At 49.3% G+C, this 12,159-nt stretch overlaps 1 protein-coding gene across 1 annotated transcript; it reads left to right on the forward strand.

Moving 5' to 3' along the window:
- Positions 1-637: 637 nt before the first annotated feature.
- Positions 638-7,652, forward strand: LOC119113598 (uncharacterized). The gene is made up of 8 exons (XM_037237888.1): positions 638-847; positions 2,940-3,078; positions 3,442-4,154; positions 4,629-4,810; positions 5,259-5,447; positions 5,887-7,150; positions 7,281-7,305; positions 7,554-7,652. Exons 2-8 carry the CDS (start codon positions 2,947-2,949, stop codon positions 7,650-7,652), a joined length of 2,604 nt encoding a protein of 867 aa, XP_037093783.1. The 5' UTR covers positions 638-847; positions 2,940-2,946.
- The last annotated feature ends 4,507 nt before the right edge of the window (positions 7,653-12,159 follow it).

Consider the following 12,159-nt stretch of genomic DNA (forward strand, 5'->3'; position numbering starts at 1 on the left):
TGCGTTCGTTGACAGGCATGGCCTTACTTTGACCAGCTACGGCAGGCAAAATCAAGAGGCAAACCAACGGTTTTTTCGTAAAATGGGACATCTGACCATCTAAGACTCCACAGATTTTAGTGTCGATACGACGCACGGTTCTGGAGTTGTCTTGAAACGCCGCTGGGAGCGGGGTCAAAACGACTCCCACTGTCTTGTGTTGATTTTTACACACTATGTAATTCAAAACATTACAAACACACACCATAATTCAAACAAGTGCTTGTGCTAAGCTTTACTACGGGGGTGTTTAAAAAAGTCCGTAACGTTCTAATGTAATTGAAAAAGGCGAAAAGCAGCCAAGCTTGAGGTGTTCAAAGTTTGCTTGGGTTGAACACGTGTAATTTGAAATCGCAATTTCACGCCGGGTGTAGGACAGATGAAGTTTCGCGCTACAAGAGCTTTTTCATCGTCGCCATGCGATAGAAATATGGATGTCCCCTGACCCTTAACTCATTATTCCTTAGCCTTGCGCTGCCCTAAGAACCGAGACAGTTGCTTAAATTTCTGTCGGAGGATCTCGTAAAGCAATTTCCACGAGCGATTTGAATTAGATCTTGGCATCGCTCATTCTGGCTCAGGCCCGAAAGATAAAATGAAGACAAAGTGCGCCATGATTTCAATTGAGGTTTTAAATGTCATTTGCCACATTTGGTGAAGTTTAATTGGTTATGCATTAACCTGTGTTTTAAATGTAACCAATGCTTGCCGCATGCCCTATTGGGCATAACATCAAGCGATGCTTCCCATCGCGTTAGGTGCAATGCGTGGAACATCGGGCACCTGAGTAATATGGATTATAACAATAGTAAGTGGCCCAATAACATATTTGAACCGCTCGGTGCGTGATGACAGGAGTGTTAGTTTTCATGCATGATTAGTGGACAGCAGCAAGCCGCCTCCTTCCACTAAGTAATGAGGAGGAAGTTAGCAAGTTGCTATCTATAGGTTGCTATAGCAGTGATAGGTCATGGTCAATGGATAAACCTCAGAGAATATAAATATTGTGACGGAGTTAGCTTTTTCTTATATGTTTTTGGAATCTTTCAGTTAGAAGTACACACTACTTAGCACGCAAAGGGCAATTTTGGCTCGCTGATTGAGTTTCTACCAATGCTTGAAAGCTGTTAACGAAGTATATCATTGAGCTGTACCAACTAATTTATTCCGCGATCTGAAATGCAGATTCGTACACCAGCGTTTGTTACACGAGTAAAAAAGGATGGTAGCCAACAATTTTCACCCTAAGGTACCCTGGTTCGCCGGTTTCCATTAAGCGGGCTGGTAGTGGGTGATCCCATGCCGTTAAAAAGCCGAAAGGTGCAGTCTTGCGGAAACTAACAGTAAATTGCCTTCAACGAGATCTCGCGATTGGTAAGCAGTCTCATGTTGTTCATTGATCCAGCTAAGCCAAACTCGAGGTCAAATTTTCTTGAGAATCAAACTATTTAAGCTTCGCATGCTCATGTGTACGAAATCATGCAGCGTAAATATATGGATCATATAAAGGCGCGTTCTTTGTTAAATTACGAGTAGAATGGCTGGTAGTTTTAGTTGCTTCGAGCCTTAATTTGCAATGAGGGGCTTCGTTAAGTGGCAGCCCTCCTCCCGCGGTCCGCGAAATCGTTGCTTGCCACCCCCTACCCCACCGGCCTAGGATCGTCCTTCAGCGCTGCTAAATAACCGTCATTCCTCCGAAATCAGAAAGGCTACTAACACGTTTTTGGCGTCAACACACGGGCAATGGATGCACGAGAAGCCGCCTAAGATTTGAGCGCGACTGCACAACATGTCATACTGGTATCCTCAGAAAACCTTAAAGTGGGAGGCGTCGCATGCCCCCCGCCCCTCCCCCTCCTGTCAGCACAAGTATGTTGTTCAGAAAGAACTAGCGGCCTGGTGTGAAGTTACTAACACATTTCAATGCAATTTACTCGTTAGGACACTGCGAAAGGCGCTCACCAGGCAATACATGTGCCAAGCTCGGAGCATGCTTAACACGCGCCCGGGTGCCGGTTAGACACCCTTCGCTCGGGTGGGGGGTCAATTTGCCCCCCTGAGATCTTGGAACTAAGGGAGCTTGAGACACCAAGCTCACAGACTGTATTAACCTGTACGTATACTCACTTAGGTCAAAGTTTGAGGTTCTTAGGTCATGACTTTTGGGTCAAATAAGGTCAAACAAGGTCAAATTCCAGATTGGTCTCCAAAGGGCCCCTAGATACTAGGCAACTGTTGTAAGACAATTTTATCACGCTCAGTTAAGGTCACTGACCTTGTTTGACCTTGTTACACGCGCCCGGGTGGCCAGTTGGATACCCTTTGCACGAGTGGGGGGTATACGATCGCCGTATAGCATTCTTATAAAAACTTCACTTTTCGGAAAACCAGAAACACAAGTGGCAATTTTTGTCAAGACATGTACAATGAATGCCCTCCATAAAGTGCTGAAAATTTGAATGAAATTGCTGTACAACGGGGATATGTTCTCAAAAAACCTCAGGGGGTCGCATCGAACAGCCTCCCCTCCTGCCAGGACAAGGGCAACCTACAAAGGTCTTGAATACGGCTTCCCGGAAGGATCAAAAGACCTTAAGACAAAAAATATAAAAACGTTACTTTTCGGAAAACCAGAAACACAAGTGGCAATTTTTTTGTCAAGACACGTACAATAAATGCCTTTCATAAAGTGCAGAGGATTTGAACGAAATTGCACCACAAAACGGGGATATGTTCTCAAAAAACCTCAGGGGGCCGCATCGAACAGCCTCCCCTCCTACCAGGACAAGGGTAACCTAGAAAGCTCTTGAATACGGCTTCCCGGAAGACTCAAGAGCATTCTCCTGATCATCGCTATTACTCAGAACGATGGCTATTTGACACTTGGTGTTTCTTTCCAGATAATCAATGTTAAAGGAGCTCTGTGAATGCCTGAAAAAACTTCGGAAGGCCCAATTGTTTGCCCTTCTTTGTGCTGCTGGTGCGATATTTGTGCTGTTGAACGCTGGATGGCTGTACCAAAATCGCGAGGTAGTTGAGGTAAGACAAAAGATTCTTTGAAATTATGAAAGCTTAGTGGGGCAAACCATACGCTTCTCGCATGCGTAACCATAATGTGACGTTCACGGATATCGACGTGTACGCCTGCGATAATACAGGATGATTATAACTGGGCGCGCTCTTTCCGTTTGTACATACCACAAGTGTTAACATTTGCATTGGTCAAGCTTCGTGTTGGAAATTCACGCCGATAGGTCTGCGCGCTGTTAAACGTCATGCTTCGTTCCAAGGTGAAGTTGCGTTTGTTTTGCGATACAGACAACAGCATAAACTACCATCGAGCGCGAGCTGCAGTTCGAACGCAAACTGCGGATACTTCAGTCTACCTTATCTTTGTTCCAGGTATTCGACCACACGGGCTCCATGTCTCAGGAAACTCTTGAGATAATTCTTTGTCCCATGCCAAGGGTAACCACTGAAAAGATTGCGCATTTCGGCCTCGAGACGCAAGGATTTACGAACAATAATTTTATTCGCAAAGTTATCTGGCCTTGGATTCATCCCCACAATAATAACTCCACCAATACGAAAGCGAAAATATTTGTGACCATCCTTCACTGTCTGATTAGGTCGAGGCTGTTTAAAATCACTGATGCGATATACGATATGTTGGATGCTATGTTCTGGTATAAGGGATGCTTTCCTGCGGAGCTTGTCAACGGCAGCAAGGCTTTGCAAGATCAATTCATGTCACCTGAGTTTGTCCAGAACACAAAGCAAGCGTTTGAGGATAAACTCGGAATGTACCTGAAATCAATGTTTGGCTCTCGTGACAAAGAACGACTGGAAGATTATATGGAGCTTTTCCAACTCACCAAGGTACTGAAGCATCGTGACCTGACTATCACCGACCTGCTTAAATTCATCGGCTTAGACCTGCAGACTTATATCGATCAGAAGGTTCTCGACATTTCCCTTAAGGACGTCACCCGACCACAGCACATACTGGAGAAGGACACCATCAACACTCGAATGGCGTTCAAATGCTTCCGACACGTGCTACACAACAACAGTGAACCCGGCCACCAGAGATCCAAGATTACCTACTTCTTTCGGTAATATTTCAACTCAGCGAGATTTTGTTTCACGAGTGGTCCATGTGTCTAGCCTACCCTGGTGATATGTTAGGGAATTGCGAAATCGTAAAACAGCACGCCCACTCAAGCTAAAACTGTTACGATACTCTTGAGAATATCTCTTAAGTCTCAAGACGACTGTCTGACCGGGCTCACCAGTTGCGCTAAGAAGCAATGATCACATCTCAAACTTTTATCAATCTTCAATTTTGGGGGTCAAGATGCTAATTCTTTACAAAACTGGTGACATGCTCACGTACTAGCCCAATATCATCTTCTCACATCAGTAACCCTGATTGTCTCCAGACAATTTGGTTACGAGAGATGGATACTTACGTATTTCTGATCTGTGATAATACGCGCGGTCGACATGATTCGTGATGCTCTCTAGTCTGCCGACGACGGTCACTGCGGCTGTTTTTAAATCACATGCCTTCCTGTGCTCTTCGACAGAAACTACTGCCCCTGGGAGCCTTCCCATCTCTATCCGAAGGGCTCATACTGCATCACCATCAACGAAATGTACCTCACCATGCACGTCAACGCATTCAGCCAGTACACGGACGTGCCGGCGGTGCGGACGTTCGCGCCAATCCGCCTGCCCACCGACCAACCCAGCGTAGTGCACGTGGCGGGTGAGCCGACGACCCCTGGCGGCACAGCCGCCGGCGTCGGACGCACTGCTGTGGGGGGGGGGGGGGGGGGGGCGACGCTCGCAAAGAGTGACACGACCGCGTCAGACTGCCCGCAAAACTCTGGCCGATGGCGAGCGATTGTCGCTTCCGGCTCTCACGTGCGGCCCGGGCTTGAATCCAGGTTGCGTCATGGCCCCTCAGCACTAATGTGGTAGCTGCAGCCGCTGCCACTCCATTCAAGAGTACACAGCCGCGTGCACCGTGTCCCTGTTCTAAAGGCATACCATACAAACTGAGTGAGCCGCCTGCGTGGCTGGTATGATTGCTGATTGTACGTGTGGCGCCTGATCCGTTTGCTGCACTATATGGAGTGGTCCAAAGGCAGCGTTTGTTGGAATGTCAACTGCTCCCTGCATCAGGACATTCGAGCGTTTGCGCTTGCTTTCAGCCAGGAAGCTGGTGCATACTCGACGAATGTGTAAAAGCTATCCACGTGGGGAATCGAAGGTCACCTGCGTGGAGGACTGCCTCTTCCGCATAATTTTGGAGAACATCACCTGTGCTGTGCCATGGATAAACCGGCTTCAAATGCGCTTCAAAAATCTATACACGTTACCAACCTGCGTAACACAAAGCGGTAAGGAACATGCCCTGCGCATGTGCAGACGTGACGCGGGTTAGTAAGTAATGTCATACATGACGCTGATATTGCTGGTCAAATGTCTGTTTTGTTATGGGCGTATGATGAAATATGTATGTTCGGAGTGCAACGACTGGCACGAATAGTTGTCCATTGCCGTGACATGCACGACTTCCCCACTTCGGTGTCATCAGTGTTAAAAGGATCGAGCTTCCGTACTGCTTACCTTTGTTTAAGAACCACAGCCTGCCAAGCGTTGCAAACTTATCACAGTAAGGGGCAACCCATTCCACACGAATCAGCAGCTAAATCCTTAACAAAATAGGAGTTGGGAGTGCTGGTAAGTCAGGTCAGATGATGAGTATTTCCGTCAGCCTGACCTGAAGTCAAAAGGGATGCGCACCAACATGCACTCATGATGACTTCCTCCGTGCAGACGCCAACTGGACAAGGTCGGTGGTGGTGAAGTGGTTCGACTCGACGCCAGACGACGCGTGCCAGCGCCTGTGCGCGCCAGACTGCCAGGAGCTCATCATCAGCCCGACTGTGCGCAGCAACTTGGCAGGCGACAGGCCCCAGCTGGTGGTGCTGCTGTCAGACCAGCTGCCCGTGTTCAGAGAGATGGTCACGTACGACATGGGCCAGCTGCTGGTCGAGGCGACGGCCATCCTCGGCTTCCTTCTGGGCGTGTCGCTGGTGGCGTGTTGTGACTGGCTGCTGGGCGCGTCACTGTGGCTGACCGGCCGGCTGCCGCTGCTGCCCGCCCTGCCGCCCATCGTGAAGCGTGAGCTCCACACCGGCGGCATCTGGCGCCGTGTGCCGTGCGGTTCGTGCGGCAAACGACGGCCGGACAGTGGCGGAAGCGACGAGCAGCGCGGCCCGGCCGCCGCCCGGTCCGAGCCCGACGGCCCCGCCTTCCCGGCCATCGCCGTGCGCACGAGCGTCTTCAGCACAGTCATGCAGGTGCTGGGGCTGCTTGACCGTTACGTTGAGCCGCAGCGGCGGCAGGAGCCAGGTCAGGGTCACCTAGAGTGGGCGTTCACTATGGGGCGCGCAGAGAGGAGGCGGCTGCCGCTGCTGGAGAAGCTGCCGAGGAATAGTCCATTGGTCGACGACGAGGACAAGGAGCACGCTGAGACGCCAGAACACCGTCTGCTGGACACCGAAATGCTCGCGATGTTCGTGGCGCCCACGGGGCGTAACAAGCGGGCGCACACGCTCTTCCAAGCTGTTGGGGTCACTAAGGGCAGTAGTCAGTACAATATGGACGGATGGGAAGAACATGAAAAAAGGCACGGAAGCGACGCCTCAGCACCGGACCATTTCCCGCATGATGCACAGTATGACCCACATCACGACCCACAGTATGACCCACGATATGACTCACAGTATGACCCACAATATGACCCACAGTATGACCGACACAGTTACCCATCCTCTCATCCTCACTATGGCTCAGCACTAGATCCGCAGCCAAGGACACTGCCAGAGGCAACACCAGACACGGCACCAGCGCCAGGGCCGCCATCGGCCCCAGCGTCAACGCCACCGTCAGGCTCAGTGCCGGCTCCAAGGGCGGCAGGTAGCCAGACGGCCCCCGAGCAAGCCAAGTCCACACTGCCGAAAATCGACGCGCCCAACCGGTCTGGCAGCCCCACCAGTCCGAGGGGCCGAGAGCCGTCACTGGCCGGGACGAGCGGGCCCCGACAACAGCGGGGACCGTCGCTGGCCGAGCCGAGCGGGTCCCGACAGCGGGAGCCGTCGCTGGCCGAGCCGAGCGGGCCCCAACAGCGGGGGCCGTCGCTGGCCGAGCCGAGCGGGTCCCGACAGCGGGAAGCGTCGCTGGCCGAGCCGAGTGGGCCCCGACAGCGGGGGCCGTCGCTGGCCGAGCCGAGCGGACCCCGACAGCGGGGACCGTCGCTGGCCGAGCCGAGCGGGCCCCGACAGCGGGGGCCGTCGCTAGCCGAGCCGAGCGGGCCCCGACAGCGGGAACCGTCGGTGGCCGAGCCGAGCGGGCCCCGACAGCGGGAACCGTCGCTGGCCGAGCCGAGCGGACCCCGACAGCGGGAACCGTCGGTGGCCGAGCCGAGCGGGCCCCGACAGCGGGAGCCGTCGCTGGCGCAGAACCAGAGTCAGACGCTCCCAGCCGAGCCGCCGGAGCCGGCAGACGAAGGCGCCGGCGCATCTAAGAAGGAGGACTAGCTGCCCGGCTTTAATGAAGAGGCGGGAGTAGTGGCCCAGGCGCAAGTGGTGTGGTGGCGGTCAGTGCCGAGGTGACCCCAGGCGCAGGCGGTGTGGTGGCGATCAGTGCTGAGAGCGGGAGCGAGTGCTTGTGAACAGCGCCATGTCACTTGGAATGAGAGAAACGGAAACTTGGGCTCGTGAGGAGAGCCTAGGCGAAAGCCCAAATGGTCGAATCTGCTCCACTTCTACGTGCATAGATTAAGGTCATGACCCCTTATCGTGATGCGGTCACTTCTGCGTTTGACCTACTTGGGTCGAGTGCTTTTAAGACAGACATGTAAGCATGTTTTGCATGCTTACATGTCTGTCTTTTGTTGTAAGCATGCAGACATATTTTCTGTAGATATGTAAGCCTGTAAGCCTGTAAATACAAACTGTTACAAGTGATGTTATCACAAAAATATCTGCAACTCAAACAGACTGACGGTACATACTTATATGACATGTCCCATTACAAATGCTTAAGACATTGCACACCTTGAGACAGCTTTAAAAGCCCCAGGGTCTCTGACTATCCGTTTGCTCTTAGTTCGGACATAATCAAGTAGAGAAGGAGGCAGTAGTTGCACTCAGCAGAGCTGTGGCAGTCAAATTGAAAGTGCAGGGCTCAGCCATGGAACCTCCCGTCTCGCATTAGATGAAAAGACCCAGGGGAGCCATATAACACTACTTGACAAGTTAAGCCTATTGGAAAGTTTGCAGGCCCATAGGTAAGACAAGAGTAATAGCCTTACTCCTCAGATAAAAATCCGGGGAATAGAGATATAGATGCGTTGGTATTTCCGCAACATGCGAAACGAATAGCAGAAGCCGGCGAGCAACAGCTTTTACGGGTCTCCAACGTTCAGGGCATTAAACATTGAGCGACCGCAAGGCAGCACTACGATTCAGCGCATATCTAATAGGAATGCGAAAAAATATGTGTACGTACAAACGAATTGAAGCAAGCAGGCATCCCGCATTACGCTTCATCAAACGTGCAAGCAGTTAAGAAAACAATGATCACACATCACGCATCAGTTATACATACGTTCGACTTCGGCTAAATAGGCATCGCGCATCTCGCGTTCGGCATCGCCCATGCATATAAACGATTTTAAGCTCGACGCATCATACATACAGGCACATATCACGTTGGCAAAGTCGGCCATGATGCACAATTTACGCTTGATTTCGTAAACAACATTTTTTTGCGTACAAGTCCCTTGCAGCTCAAACTTACATCAAAGCCCCCCAAAAATGCCTATTGCCACCCGGGTACTTAGGCTTGAATATTTTTTCCAGAGACTTTTTAGCTTATTGTCGTTCTTCCAAACTATGCGTACGCGCAGTTTTAATTTTCTAACGATATGTTTGATTTCCTAAGCCCCCTATGCTCCCTAAAACAAATGCTCGTCTATGCAAGGTAGCGTTAAGAACCCGTCTTCCGATAGGACATGACATGGGCATGCCTCCTACCGCCCATTCCCCCTGCGCTCTAGGTTTTTTTTTTCTTCTTCCGAAATTCTACCAAAAAGTCGCTGAGAATATTCATTGCCAAACAGCAAAGTCCAAATTTCGTGTGTTCTCTTTCTTTCTTTTTCACCACTTAATGAATTGTTTAGACCCCTACGGAACATGCTGTGAGTTATATTGTGCTTAGTGGAAGTTGGATGTACAGATTCGCAGTGCAGAATTATACCAGAGCAGGTGGGCTTGATAAAGAGCTCTGTTTCAAACGATGTGCGATCACTAGTGTATCCAAATGACGTTGGACAGTGTGGCAGGGGAAAGGAGGAACAGCCGCACAACGTTGGAAAGAGAGCTCTTTAAAAAGCCCACCAACTGTGACATATTTCTGTACTGCAAATCGCGTATCAAACTTCCCCTAAACACAGTATAATTCGCAACATGCCCCATAGGGCTCTAAACAAGTCACCAAGTAGTGAAAAGGAAAACAAGAGTGTAAACAAAAGGTAGACTTTGCTGTTGGGCAATGGATATTCTCCACGACTTTGAAGGTAGAATATTGTAAGACTTAAAATAATCTAGAGCGCAGGGGGAATGGGTGGTAGGGGCGAGAGCACGTTTTATCGGACGACGGTTCCTTAACGCTACTTTACATAGATGAGCACATGCCTCGGAAGATCAGATATATAATTAGAAAATCAAAGCTGTGCGTGCGCATAGCTTAAAGGAACGAAAATAAGCTAGAAAGTCTCAGGTTGAATTCCTCTGTCCCGATGCCTATGTGTCCGCGTGGCAATAGACATAATTTATGCAGGTCAGGGCTGCAAGGGGTTTGCATGAAAAAAGCGATTTACAAAATCAAGTGTAAACTGTGTGAGAAAGATGGGAGAGACACAATCTATGTCGGGGAGCCCATGCGCCCTATCTGTTTGAGACGTAATGAACACCCGCGATACGCTGAAAACAAAAGAGGAAATACCCCTTTCGTGGGCAGTTTCTTGGCTGAAAACGGACAGGCTGGAATTCCGGGAGGCCATATGCCCCTTTAAAGCTCAAAGTCATCTGCAGAGCACTGAACCACCCAAAGAGCGATATAAGTAGATCTGTTCTTATAAAACTTGGCGACCAAACAATAAATTTTCTGCGAAGAAAGAAGCTATTCTTACCGACTAATCCATGTGCATAATGTTCCTCGCAAATGCACTTGCAAACGTACGTGAGTTTGCAGGCTGTTAACAGAGCTACGACCAAAAACTTTCTTGGTTCTGCTAAGCCGGCCTCATGGGATAACAAATATATTTTGTCTTGATCTCGTGCCTCAATTAAATACTTGTTCAGCTAAATGAATTTACGACCAGTATCATGAACTGTCTGTTTGGAAACTGAAATAAAACAGAGCAGGATGACTGTCTGCATGCGATAATAGAGCTTTGCCATGTGTTTACATCAGGCTTATGCAGTCAAAACGGCCGTAACCGCTGTAATCAGAAGCATACCTATAGGCTGCATAACATAAAAAAATCCGTGGTACTTGTCCTGAGTTCAAACGACTCGATCACATTCTTGTAAAGACGAAAGCTTTCGACGGTGTGTACTTTGAACAGAAAAAGCATGAACAGTCTTGGTTTCCGGTTGCCTCATTGCCAGACTCATTTCATCACATTGTCTCAATCGTCACCTTGTCCTCATCACATTACCTCAGTGCTAACAACTGTATCGCTGAGTACAGACGGCGTAAGCGGGTCTTATTTACATTGCCCACTGACGAACCCGAGACGTGCTCGAAACCGGCTGTACAAAGCAACATGACCATTTAGCCCCATGTCTGCACTAAACGTTACAGTTCTTGACTTTGAAGTGTTCCACATTTTGCAGCGTTTTAAATGAGATAGCCATCTTGAGGATTATTTGGTGCAGCACAGCACAGCAGCAGCAGCATAACATAACATAACAGATCTAAAACTCGCTAGTTTCTGTGCTACAGGTGCGCAAAGATGTACAAACTTTTCCGTGCAGAATATTTCGAGGTTATTCAGGCAAGGTTGACGCCATAGAACCGTCATTCAAACCCTGCTGCCACCATACTGGCCATGCGTCGTTTAAGAACAGTAAGAATACAACGTCCCACCGTTGATATCTGGCGTTCATGAGCACGATTTCCAAATATAATGCACGCCAACTGGCTCTCAATCGATGTTGAGCAAGCTGTGCCAGTTTCAATCACAAATGACGTTTCGTGCTAAATGATATGAGAAGTTGGGCATGGGTGTTAGATATTACGGAAATAAGACTTGTAATTCAATAACTTAGACCTAACTATGCTTAACACTTAACTTCACTATATTTCCGCAGACATGGCCTTGTAAGGCGAGTTTTGAAAGTTATATTGTATGTTTAGCCATTTAAATAATTCAAAGTTTAAGAGGAATCCAAAAAATAGGACGTTCATTGAAACACTTCATGTAAAAGTTTGTTTTTGTATCAAAGCATTTCAACAGGCTGGACCATCTCAACCTCGCCGACGTTTCGCACCTTGCGAAAAGCAGGACACTCGATGACGAAAATAAGGTGAACAGATGTCAAACATAAATAAAGGTAAATGGGCCTACAAGTGCATACGAAGCTGTGTGCTGAGGCCCATATCGAGCATGTACCCCTGTATGTAGTTTTGTCGTGATGCCCGCTCAGCCCCAGTATTTATAACGATCAACAGTCTCTGAGAGGGCCTGCTATCGATGAAAAGAACGGACAAATATACGATTTTCTGTTTAAGCAGGTAAGTTCATATTGCTAGATGGTGCCGAATGCATGGAGACTCAGCGAGACAAAGTCATAGTCCTAGCTGTGTAGCCATTGCCTTTTACTCCGCGTGCCTTACGCCTTTAGTCCGCCGCATTGACTCTAGCCGATCGCCCGGGGCGCATTTTCGCCTGGGGGCCGCGGCCGGACCCCCATCTGTCGGATCACTCTGACGGCGTGTCTACAGGGCGGAGAGGGCCCGTCCCGTACCGTCACG

This window comes from Pollicipes pollicipes, unplaced genomic scaffold (genome assembly GCF_011947565.3).
Source record: "Pollicipes pollicipes isolate AB1234 unplaced genomic scaffold, Ppol_2.1 Scaffold_7262;HRSCAF=8765_pilon_pilon_pilon, whole genome shotgun sequence".
Lineage (NCBI taxonomy): Eukaryota > Metazoa > Arthropoda > Thecostraca > Pollicipedomorpha > Pollicipedidae > Pollicipes > Pollicipes pollicipes.

Excerpts from the sequence above, each read along its gene's own strand:
- LOC119113598 (XM_037237888.1), top strand. The coding sequence starts at position 2,947 with ATGTTAAAGGAGCTCTGTGAATGCCTGAAAAAACTTCGGAAGGCCCAA. Across the intron at positions 3,079-3,441 it reads AAAATCGCGAGGTAGTTGAG|GTATTCGACCACACGGGCTC; the intron begins GTAAGACAAAAG and ends TCTTTGTTCCAG. Across the intron at positions 5,448-5,886 it reads AACCTGCGTAACACAAAGCG|ACGCCAACTGGACAAGGTCG; the intron begins GTAAGGAACATG and ends TCCTCCGTGCAG.